The sequence below is a fragment of the Dipodomys merriami genome, unplaced genomic scaffold, assembly GCF_024711535.1.
Source record: "Dipodomys merriami isolate MVZ:Mamm:240054 unplaced genomic scaffold, mDipMer1.0.p SCAF_17, whole genome shotgun sequence".
NCBI classification, from domain to species: Eukaryota; Metazoa; Chordata; class Mammalia; order Rodentia; family Heteromyidae; genus Dipodomys; species Dipodomys merriami.
Genome location: NW_027203048.1, coordinates 7942912 through 7954729, shown reverse-complemented (window position 1 = coordinate 7954729; position 11818 = coordinate 7942912). Strand labels below are relative to the sequence as shown.

General features: G+C 42.7%; 1 protein-coding gene across 7 annotated transcripts in view; it reads right to left on the bottom strand.

The window, feature by feature from the left end:
- Positions 1-9071: 9071 nt before the first annotated feature.
- Ncoa1 (nuclear receptor coactivator 1) overlaps positions 9072-11818 on the bottom strand; it is a 216795-nt gene continuing 214048 nt past the window's right edge. For 4 of the 7 annotated variants that reach the window (XM_070025127.1, XM_070025126.1, XM_070025130.1 and 1 more), the window contains one exon: positions 9072-11426. In XM_070025127.1, the coding sequence (XP_069881228.1) occupies positions 11256-11426 (171 nt within the window). In that variant the 3' untranslated portion in view covers positions 9072-11255. Of the gene's footprint in view, positions 11427-11511; positions 11569-11818 lie in introns of all 7 variants that reach the window. The other 3 variants (XM_070025132.1, XM_070025133.1, XM_070025131.1) reach the window with 3 other exon arrangements.

The window sequence follows — 11818 nt, the reverse complement described above, 5'->3', positions numbered from 1 at the left end:
TCCAGTTCCACCTATTTCCCTTCTCCCCTCTACACATGATTTTATCCTTTTTTTTTCCATTGTGAGGCTTGAACTCAGGGCCTGAATGCTGTCTCTGAGCTCTTTTTCTTAAGGCCATGCTCTACCACTTGAGACACAACACCACTTCTGGGTTTTGGAGTGGTTAATTGGAGATAAGAGTCTCACAGGGACTTTTCTGCCTGGGCTGGCTTCAAACCCTGATCCTCAGATCTCAGCCTCCTGAGTAGCTAGGATTACAGGTGTGAGCCACTGACATCTGGCTTGATTTTATTCTTTATAACTGACGACATTGCTCTGTGTGTGTGTGTGTGTGTGTATATATTATATATATATATATATATAAATGTATATATACGCATGTCATGAGATACAGAGAAGCCATATTTTGAGAGGTTGAATTGAGAGTCTTTATTGGAAAGTCGGTGTCAACAGGTAGACTCTTGTCACAGACCTGCAGCCCCACCAATACACTTAACACTGTTAGAAAACTGAGCCATGAGAGCTAGAGAGGAAAGAAAGCCGAAAAATAATACCAACAAACCAGATCAACTCCAATGGAGAGTGAAGTGGGACATCATGGTGACCAGAGGAGAACTCGGAGACATGAGGCATGGCATAATAGTGTCTGAGCTGGTCTGGGCCTAAGTAGGGGCAGGGGTAGGGGGCAGGGTCACAGGAATCTCATAAATTTAAGGACAGGACTGACAGGTCCAGTAATCTAACATCCCAAGTCCCCACCCCTACCTCTTGAAATTTGGGCACACCCATCACCTGGGCAGGGGGGCAATGAAACTTCCCTGCCTTTACCATGAAGACAAGGTGATACCAGTTAAACCGAATTCCTTATCATCCACCACGGGGCCAAGACGATGCTGGTTAGACCCAGTCTCCTTATTTCAGTATGCCAATATCTCTATTGAATGATGACTAATTCCTTTGGGTATATATCCAGGAGTTGTATAGCTGGATCATATGGTAGTTCTATTTTAAGCTACCTAGGAACCTCCACACTGATTTCCATAGTGGCTGCACTAATTTCCATTCCCACCTACAGTGTATGAGGGTTTTTTTCCCTGCTACATTCTCACCAGCATTTGTTTTTTGTTTTCTTGATGGTAGCCATTCTCACTGGGATGAGATTGGATCCCATGTAATTTTGATTTATATTCTTCTTATGGCTGAAGATATTCAACATTGTCTTATGTATTTATTGGCCATTTGTACTTCTTTTGAGAACTGTCTGGTTCATTGCCTTTTAATTGATTGGGTTATTTGTTCTTTTGCTATTTATTTTTTCACTTCTGAATAGCTGGCAACGATTTTCTCCCATCTGTAGGCTGTCCCTTTACTCTGGTAATTGTTTTCTTAGCTGTGCAGAAGCTTTTAATTTGATGCAATTCTCTTTGTCACTTCTTGTTATTAGCTTTTGGAGTCCAGTTCAGAAACTATTGCCAAAGCCTCTATCTTGAAGTGTTTTCTTTAAGTTTTCCTCTAGCAATTTCAGAATTTCAGGTCTTGCAAACAGGCCTTTGATCTGATTGAAATGAGTTTTTATTTTGGGAGGGGGCAGTGAGAGTGATACTTGAGTCTGAACTCCAAGCTTGTTAGGCAAGCTGTCTACTGTGGAGTCACATCGCCAGCCTGTTTCTGTGCAGGTAGGTGTGTGTGTGTGTGTGTGTGTGTGTGTGTGTGTGTGTGTGTGTGTGTGTGTGTGTGTGTGTGTGTGTGGTGTGCGCGCGCGCGCCTGTGTGTGTGTGTGCGTGTGTGCGTGTGTGTGTGTGTGTGTGTGTGTGTGGTGTGCGCGCGCGCGCGCCTGTGTGCCTGTGTGCCTGTGTGCCGGTATTAGGGCTTGAACTCAGGGCTTCACAGTCTGACTCAGGCTGGCATTCTATCACTTGAGCCATGCCTCCAGTTTTGACTTTTGGTATAGATAATAAGAACTAAGAGTCTTGAAGATAGGAGTCCTTCAGATATTTCTTCCTGTGCTGGCTTTGAATCTTGATCCTTAGATTTTAGCCTCCTGGGTAGCTACTATTATAGTGAAATGGGGAGGCTGGGTCTAGCCAGTGCCATCTTGGCCATGTGGTAGACAGAGAATTGGGTTTCATTGGCACCATCTTGTCCTCATGATGGAGGAAGGTGAAGTCCCACCCTCCCAGGTGATGGGTGTGCTTGAATTCCTAAAGGCAGGGGTGGGGATTTGGATGATAGGTTCCTGGACCTGTCAGTCCTGTGCCTTAAACTCATAAGACTCTCCATTTTCCTGTGACCCTGCCCCCTGCCCCTGACCCTATTTAGGCCCAGATCAGCTCAGACACCCTTACACCATGCCTCATTTCTCCTGGCTCTCCTTTGGTCACCCACTTTAGTTTTCCATTGGAGTTGACCTAGTTTATTGGTATTGTTTTTCTGTTCTCTTTCCTCTCCAGCTCTCATAGTTCAGTTTTCTAAGTATATTCATGGTGCTGCAGGTCTTTGTGACGGAAGTCTGCCTGCAGACACCTGCTTTCCAATAAAGATTCCCAATTCAACCTCTCAAAATGTGGCTTCTCTGTTTCTCATGATCAGTTACCTTACAACAGTTGATATAAACCACTAATACCTGGTCTTGCACTGCTTATTGTTTGATAAAGCTTCGCTTCCTACCCAGGTATACACCTAGACTACACTCTGCCTATTCTAGGCTTTGTGAGTCATAAGTGGGATGAAAGGCTCATGCCTCCATGTCCAACTTCTGTTGAGACAAAGTCTTGAGGACTTTCCTGTCCAAACTGGAACTTTGGTCCTCTCAATCTTAGCTGAGCTATTGGTGCTGTTTTTTCATGTTTGTTGTGACCTCAGTTGGCTATGATCATGTGGATAAATTTCTGAGTTCTGTATTTTCCATTAGTCTATGTATTTGTGCCAGTACTATTGTTATTTTTGTTATTATGGCTGTATAATAACTTGAAATCAGATATTGTGATATCTTAAGGATTGCTTTGGCTATGATGTTTTCCATATGAATTTTGGGATTATTATTATTATTGTGTTTTTGTGCTGGCTGTGGGGCTTGAACTCAGGACCTGGGCACTGTCCCTGAGCTTTTTCTACTCAAGGCCAGTGCTCTACCACTTTGAGCTACAGTACCACTTTCAGTTTTCTGGTGGCTAAATGGAGGTGAGTCTCATGGACTTTGTACCTAGCTGGCTTTGAACCCTGATCCTCAGATCTCAGCCTCCTAAGTAGCTAGGATTTACAGGCATGAGCCACTGGCACCTGGCCTTTAAATTTTTTTAAATTAAATATATTTTTATTGATACTATAAAGGTGATACACAGAGGGGTTACCATTTTATGTCAGGTAATGAGTACGTTTCTTCTTGGACAATGTCACCCCTTCTGTCTGTCTGTTTTTCCCTCCTGTCCCTGTGCACAATGTGTATAGTTTATTTACAACATAGTGTCTAGTGAGTATATCTTCTAGCGTCTTCACCTTCTTTTACCAACATTTTGTAGTTTTCATTGTAAAGGTTTTCCCACCTCTTTAGTTAAATGTATTCTTAGGGATTTTTGTTTGTTTTTTTGACTATTGTGCTATTTTTTCTAATTTCCTCAGCATTCTTTGTTACTTATTTCTGTACATTGATTTTCTGTCCTGCTACTGCGCTAAAATGTGTTCATCAGATCTAAGGATTTTCTAATGGACTCTCTAGGGTCTTTTAAGGTAGGATCATATCTTCTGCAAAAAGGCACAATTTGACTTGTTTGTAACTTGCATATCTTTTTTCTTGCCTTATTACTTTAGCTAAGACTTCAAGCACTGTATTAAGTAAGAGAGGGCAGAAGGGACATCATTGCCTTGTTCCTGACTTGAGAGAAAATGCTTTCAGTTTACTATATATGTACTATATATTGACTAAAGGTTTGGCATATGTAGTTTTCATTATGTTGAGGTATGAACCTTGTGTTTCTACTTTCTTTGGGCCTTTTATTGTGAAGGAATGTTGACTTCTGAGTTAGTTTATACTTGCCATGGAAGCTATTTCCCTTTCAATTTTGAAGGTTAACACTACTGAATAGTGTAACCTTGGTTGACAGTTGTTTCAGGTCTAGAAATTCATCACTTTATGCTCTTCTGGCCTAAAGGGTTTCTTCTAAAGGTCTGTTATTCTGACTTTCTTTGTAAGTAACTTGGCCCTTCTCTTCTTACAGTTTCCAGCATGTTTTTCCTCTCCTTTTCCCATGTATGTGTGTACTGGGGCTTGAACTCAAAGCCTCATGCTCTCACTTGGCTTTTGCTTAAGGCCTGGGCTCTACTTGAGCCACATCCAGGCTGGCTTCCAACCATGTTTTTCATATCTCAGTCTCCCTGAGTAGCTAGGATTATGAGCCACTAGCACCCTACCAATCAACCTATTTTGAGAGTGTATAAAGTGCTGCCCTGGAGAAGTCCTGGGGGAGACCCAGGATCTCTGCAGGTGTAGTAGCCTACAAAAGTGCTACTTTCCCAAATAGCACACAGAGTGTGCTGTAAGCCCTAGAATAGAGGACGCATCCTTGAAAATAATCTTAGGCCCTGGTAAGTTTCTTTTATGTGAACAACAGTTTAAAGTACTTCCAGGCTGGCGTCAGTGGCTCACACCTATAATCCTAGCTACTCAGGAGTCTGAGATCTGGGGATCACAGTTCAAAGCCAGCCCGAGCAGCAAAGTCGGTGAGACTCTGATCTCCAATTAACCACTAGAAAACCAGAAGTGGCGCCGTGGCTCAAGGTAGAGCACTCACCTTGAGCTGAAGAGCACAGGGACAGTGCCCAGGCTCAGAGTTCAAGCCCCATGACTGACAAAAAATAAAAAAAATAAAGTTCTTCCATATATTCTGCCATTTGGACAGTGTAGTCTCAAATTTTACAGATTTGGCTGTAAAGGCTTTGATTTGCCTGCGATAAGTCAGTGGGAGGACTGGGATAGAAGCCCAGGCCTTGTATCAGTCCAGTTTTTTTACTCTTTGATCGTAATGTGGTCTTTCCTCATCTAGATAGTAACTACTGGGTGATTTAGGAAAGGGTTATGAGTAGTTCAAGTGTAGAAAATCTGTAGTTACCGTTTGAAATTGGCTCATTGATGTTTCAGATTAGAAATCAGTCTCCTGTGACTGAATTGCGTGACTCAATGCCCTGGAGTCCAATTATCATTGGGTGAGCTGATGGAATTGAGTTTCTGAACTTGCAAAGTGAGGATCAAAGCCTAGGCTATTGCTTCTCGTGGATTGTCAGAATGCACAGGAGGACTCCTGTTAAAGGATATGTGGAAATTCACTTGTTTTAATGTTCAATTAACATATTAACCCCTCCTCTCCCCTCCACCCCCCATGCTTGGTGGAGCTGCAGGCATGCCTTCCTGCTTTCTGGGTCTGTGACAGGGAGCTACTATTACTGATGAAAAGCTGGTAGTGTGGAGAACCAGCTGTGATTGCCTTCCAAGTCTTAGGTGTCCTCTGAGGTCAGGCTCAGGGCCCCAGTTTTTCCTTATCTAAGATCCATATGTAGTAGGGTTTTCTGAGTATGTGTGCGTGTGTGCTTGTATTGGGGGGCTTGAACACAGTAACTAGGTACTGAGTTTAGGTACTGAGTTTTCACTCAAGACTAGTGCTCTAAAGTGTAAGTTTTGAATGCTAACCTACGTTGGATTTTAGCTGTGGGCAAATAAGTGAAACCCCCATGTTCCAAACCTTAGTTCTTGAGAAATCAGACAAACCAGAGAAACAAGTTACCTTCCTTATGCTAGAAGAGCTTTACATGATTGCCTAAACAGGGTTGATCTTCATTATTCCACAAGAAAGTGTGAGTATACAAGGAAAATACTTTCACTAAAATTGTGGCCTAATTGGTTTCACTCATCAGAAATATATTGTTGCTGTTTTTGTGCCAGTCCTAAGGCTCTTGAACTCAAGGGCCTGGGTGCTCTGAGCTGTTTTGCTCAATGCTAATGCTCTACCACTTGAGCCACGGCTCCACTTCATGGCACTTGCCATCTGATATACTACCTGCGTGGCATCAATCAACCTTCATTAGAAAGCAAGCTCCCTGAGGAACAGGATTAAAAAATTTTTCTTCTTTGATACATTGACAGTGCTGAAAGTGTCTGGCAAATAGTATCAGTTACTATCCCTATTGTTACCTTAAAATATTCATTATTACTGGGAACCAGTGACTTAGGTCTGTAATCCTGAGACATGGAGGGTTGAGGATCAAAGTCAACCTGGATATAAGTCTTCAAGACTCTAAATCTAATTAACTAGTAAAGTGCTAGGATGGAGGCATGGCTCAGTGGAAAACCAGCAAGAAAACCAAGCCAGAGCAAGGCCCTGGGTTAAAACCCCAGTGCCAGTGTGCATGTGCGCGCGCGCGCACACACACACACACACATCTGATTTACAGTGTTCTATTTTCACATATACCTTTTTCTAATAAGTCTTTACAAAAAGTTTTGAAGCGCAAGTAGAATAACAAACTAAAATCCAGGTTTAGAGATGCATGATTCTTTCTTTGATTTGGTCAGACTTTAAATTCTAGCTTACTAAGTGATTACTAGCTAAAATATAATTGACATCAGGAGAATGTTAACTTTAAAAATGCTTATTTTGGAAGTGGCACTGTAGCTCAAGTGCTAGAACGCTAGCCTTGAGCTGAAGAGCTGAGGGACAGCGCCCAGGCAGAGTTCAAGCCCCACGACCAACAAAAAAAAAAAAAAAAAAAAAAAAGCTTATTTTGGAACAAATCTTCTTAGTCTTATCCCCAGCTACAGATTATTGCATTGAAGAACCAGAAGCCCAGGCTCCTGGCTAGATAGAGCTAGTTATGAAAAGACCTGAGCTATCAGCAGGATCAATTTTCAAAGGAGGTTGGGGCCCAGAGTCCAGGAATGCATGTTCCTTCTGGAGCCAAAGGCTGACTTCATTACTTTCCAGCCCACCAGCTGACAAAGTGTAATGACATGTTTATGAGTGCTCAGAACACTAGTGAACGATTTAAAACCCCAGCTCTCTGGGGTCCTTGACTGTCTTCAGGCCTTCATACATGTGGCTGCCCTGAATTCCTCTTCTGCACCACATTGCCATCGTACCTCAACTCCATCTCTTTGTTCTTCAGACAAGGTCTTGCCCATGAGGCAGTTCAGAACTCTCCTTTTCACCTTTAACCCAATGCCACTGTAACTAATCCCCTTCCATCCTATGAGTTTAAGTTCCATTAGGCTTCTAGGAGCTTTGGATAAAGAATACAAGTGTGTCAAGTGAGTGAATGAGGGCAGAGCATTGTGGGTTTGGTGGACACGCAGACAGGTAAAGAAAATTTAATGTTGGCAAAAAGGGTTCTGGATGGAGAATATTTCCTTTGGTAGTATTGTCCAATAAAAAAGAATTTATGGGATGGGCTGGGAAGGTGGCTCAGTGGTAGAGTGCTTGCCTTGCATGCATAAGGCCCTGGGTTCGATTCCTCAGCACCACATAAACAGAAAAAGCCGGAAGTGGTGCTGTGGCTTAAGTGGTAGAGTGCTCACCTTGAGCTGAAGAGCTAAGGGACAGCGCCCAGGCCCAGAGTTCAGGTCCATGACTGGCAAAAAAAAAAAAAAAGAATTTATGGGCTTAATTAAATCATTAAAACTGTGAAGGCACAGGGATGGTCAAGGATCAAGATGCTCTGACCTGGTCACTGTATTCAGGTACAGCTGCTCTTGGGGAAGAGCTGTTAGTGTCAGCAAGGATGTCAGTGCATCTCCCATTATAGCAGACATAAGTCTAACACCTGTGGGAATGGGACCTACCTTTGGCAAATCATACAGAAAGCTGTTTCCCTACTTTCCCTCAATTGTTTCAAATTATTCTCTGCTTCCCCCTACTACCACCCCCCCCCCCCCCCCGTGCTGGTCCTGGCACTTGAACTCAGGGACCAGGCACTGTACTTGAGCTTTTTTTTTTGGTCAGTCCTGGGGCCTGAACTCTGGGCCTGGGAGCTGTCCCTCAGCTCTTCAGCTCAAGGTGAGTGCTCTACCACTTGAGCCCACAGCAGCACTTCCAGCTTTCTCTGCTTCTGTAGTACTCAGAAATCCAACTTAGGGCCTCAGGCATGCAAGACAAGCACTCTACCACTGAGCCACCTTCCCAGCCCTGTCCTTGAGCTTTTTAAGCTCAAGGCTAACTTTCTAACACTTGAGCCACAGCTCTACTTCTGGTTTTCTGGAGTACTTTGAGATAAGAGTCTCACAGACTGCTGACTGGGCTGGCTTTGAACTATGATCCTAAGATCTCAGCCTCCTAAGGAGCTAGGATTACAGGTATGAGTCACTAGAGCCCAGCTAATTTACCCTCCTTAAGTTGGCACCACTTAAGTATTGGTAGATTTTAGATACACTGGTAAGAAAATTGTTTTTTTGTGTTTTGGTTTTTTTTTGTTGGTCATGGGGCTTGAACTTTGGGCTTGGGTGCTATCCCTCAGCTCAGTTCAAGGCTAGAGCTCTACCACTTGAGGCACCACTTCCAGTTTTCTGAGTGGTTTATTGGAGCTAAGAGTCTCACGGACTTTCCTGTCCGGGCTGGCTTTGAACCATGATCCTCAGATCTCAGCCTCCTGAGTAGCTAGGATTACAGGCATGAGCTACCCATGCTGGAAGAAGTTTTATTTTTATAAAGTATTGTCTCATGGTGATGGAGCACCCTGGAGTAAAACTGTAAGCAGAACACTACAAGCAAGATGGAGAAGACATGCTATTTGTAGTTCTCAAGTGCTGCCTGGATCAGATCTCCCTGCCCCAGACACTGAGCCATAGTTTCCTCACCAGACAAATGGCTATGTTAGCATTTCCTCAAAGCCCATACCACAACTTCATTTTGACCTCCTCAAATGTCACCAGGCTGGTTCAATATTAGAGTGACTTTGAGGATTTATGGTTTTAGGGATCTTCTCTTTTATTATCCTTTAAGTACATTTTAAGTCATTCTGGGCTTTGACAAGTCCTGCACACACTGTAGGCTTCATTTTTTTTTTTCCCCTATAAATGAAGAGGCAACCCATGAGGTTGTTAAACAAATTCTATTCAGTAGCTGGAAAAGTGGATTTCCTGTGGAATGACAGGAATTACATAGAAGCAAGCAATTGTATTTTCCTCAAATGTAGCAATAATTTTAATCTGTACATACATAAAACAAACAGTGCAATTATAAAACCTTGAAGGTGACATGCATACTTTAAGGTGCAGTTGGGATGGGGGAGGATGTTTAGCATCTCCAATTTTTCCTTACTGCTTTGCTTTCTAGTTCCTTCTGCAAAAAGCGCTGAGTCAGGAAACTTCATCTGGAATGCTGAGTTGAAGGTGAACTTCCTGAAGTCTGCACATCCGAGTATCACAAACAAAATGGAAAAGACTTCCTAAAGCAGTTTGGTTAGGGTCTATAGTATGGCTGAGCTTTCAAGCTGGAAATGAATGAAACCAGGGATGCATTTTCAGAAAAACTAAAATGAGATAATGTTTGTAACTGAGTGTCCTATTTCTGTTTCATAGTTGCTACCCACATGAGCCCTTCCAGCAATTTTGAAATTCGGCGTAGTTTCTGAATAGATGCTGTTTGATGGAGTTATCTATAGTAGGGGTGGTAAGATGCAGAAAGAAGGACCTGGGGAAATGGCTTCTTCCTTGAAGTCTGAGTCCATGCTCCTCATCCACATTGGTTCTTATGGCCTTTTCTCTGCCATGCAGACAGAGGTAGCTGGTACAGAAGATCAGCGCTGTCATCGTTCACAGGCCCAGGGATGCAGATCAAGGAGAGCGATGGGGGTCACCTTTGTTTTCCACAATGACTTCCTCAAGTTTGCCTGGCCTGTGGTAGAACTTTTAGAATTGAGTCAGTTCACTGGCTCCTTTCTCAAGAGGCCAGGATGAGATGGGATGTGGCAGAGTGACAAAGACACAAAGGGAAAACATGGTGCCAGCGAGCCTCAGAGCAGGATAGACCTACTGTTATTTGCACTGATGGAAATTCAATTTCCCAAAGTCAATCTAATTACAAAAAAAAAAAAAGAGCAGATTTTCTTTGAGCACTAATTTCCCTCTGTACAAGTGACTTGTGCACCTCTGGTCAGTGATCCCAGATGCTCCGGCAGTCTGCACCAGCTCAGCTGTAGCAGCTCTTTCTGGCACTGGCACTTTGCTCTGAGCCCCAATGCAAATCCACACATGGCATCATAGTTACTAAAATAATAAAATATTACTAGCCAAATGTAACTGCAATCCAATTAATGTTATATTTCACACACAAGTTTAGAAAAATCAAGAGTATGATCATAAAAGCATAAAATTAAACAAAAGGAAATCAATTTCTACAAGAAATCAAATATATTTACAGTGAGATTTAAGGGAAAAATAAGCTACTTGGATCATAAATTTTATTTTATTTTAAATAACTTGAGCTACTTCAGCGGTTAACACAAAAGCAGAAAGAACAGGCTGCCTTCCCCCAGCCCCAGATTTAATAAGAAAATTGTATCTACAATAATTGACAGAACTCATTTTGTGTCCTGCAATCATCTCATCAAAATTATTGCATTTTCCCCAAACCGTATTTTTGGATTCCTGTGAGTATGCCATCCTCCTTTCTGGAGGCAACTTGGTTTAAATCCATCTTTAAGAAGGGGAGAAGGGATACATTTGTGGAGGTGAAGTATTCTCTTGAAGCCAACAGATACGAGTTGCTAGAAGAAGCTGATTGTACACACGAGCTGCCTAGGGGTAGGGGTGGGAAGGGCTGTTGGTTGTGAGGAACATGACAGCCTTGGTGGACGGACACAAGCAAAGTCACACAGGCCCTCCTTCCTGGGCGGGGTCAGGACTGAGCTAGCGAGGCACAGCTTTGTCTTCCCCTTAGAACTTGTCATTTTGGTTCTTCTCCAAAAGCCTTCATCCAGATAAGAAGCCAATGACTGATTACAAAAATAAGAATAATTAAATTTGGCTCAAGAAATAGATTGTCCAACTGTCTGCCTTGTTATTTTTTCCAATATCCAAGGCCTTTACAAAGAAAGAAAGAAACAAACCGTCTCTCAATCTCCCAACAAAAGTGAACTGTTTTGTTTTTTGCTCCAAATGCTACGACCTGAAGAATGGCTGCAGATTGAGATATCAAAAATCTCAGAAAAATATATAATATATTTTTATATCTCTGTATGTCTATTTTTTAAGTTTCACATTCCTTTAAAAGTGGTTATTCAGTCAGTAGCTGCTGAAGGAGGCTCTTCTGCTGGGCCTGGGGGGTCTGTGGTCCTGATGTGGGTTTTTGAGTTCCCAGTGGACCAGGCTGGTTCAGGTAAGGGTCCCCGCCTACCAGATTCACTGTACACTGGACGTCAGCAAACACCTGAACCTGTTGCACCTGCTGGAACACAAATAAAAGATGTGTTTAGACAGAAGGGTCTGCCCCCCCGGCTTATGAGTGGGTACTACTTGAAGTGGAAACTCACTAGAGCATTCCTCTAGTCTGTAGTCACCACAGAGAAGAACTCTTCTGTCTTCTTGTCCTACAAAAAGAAAATCGCTGCACTCATTTTGCTCAGGGTTCTGGAAAGTTCACACTTTAAAATAAGATCAAAATTGGAATGGTCACGCCTCCTACAGGTTGCCATCAATACCGAACGTGAGCACCATTGCTAACACTGGTGAGGTTGGGAAAAACCCAGTTTCAGAGTCTGGGAATCCTGTGGTGGGTTTTAAAAAACAACATGCTATTCAGAAAACCAGTTTAAAAGCATTCCACAGGCCACTTTAGTA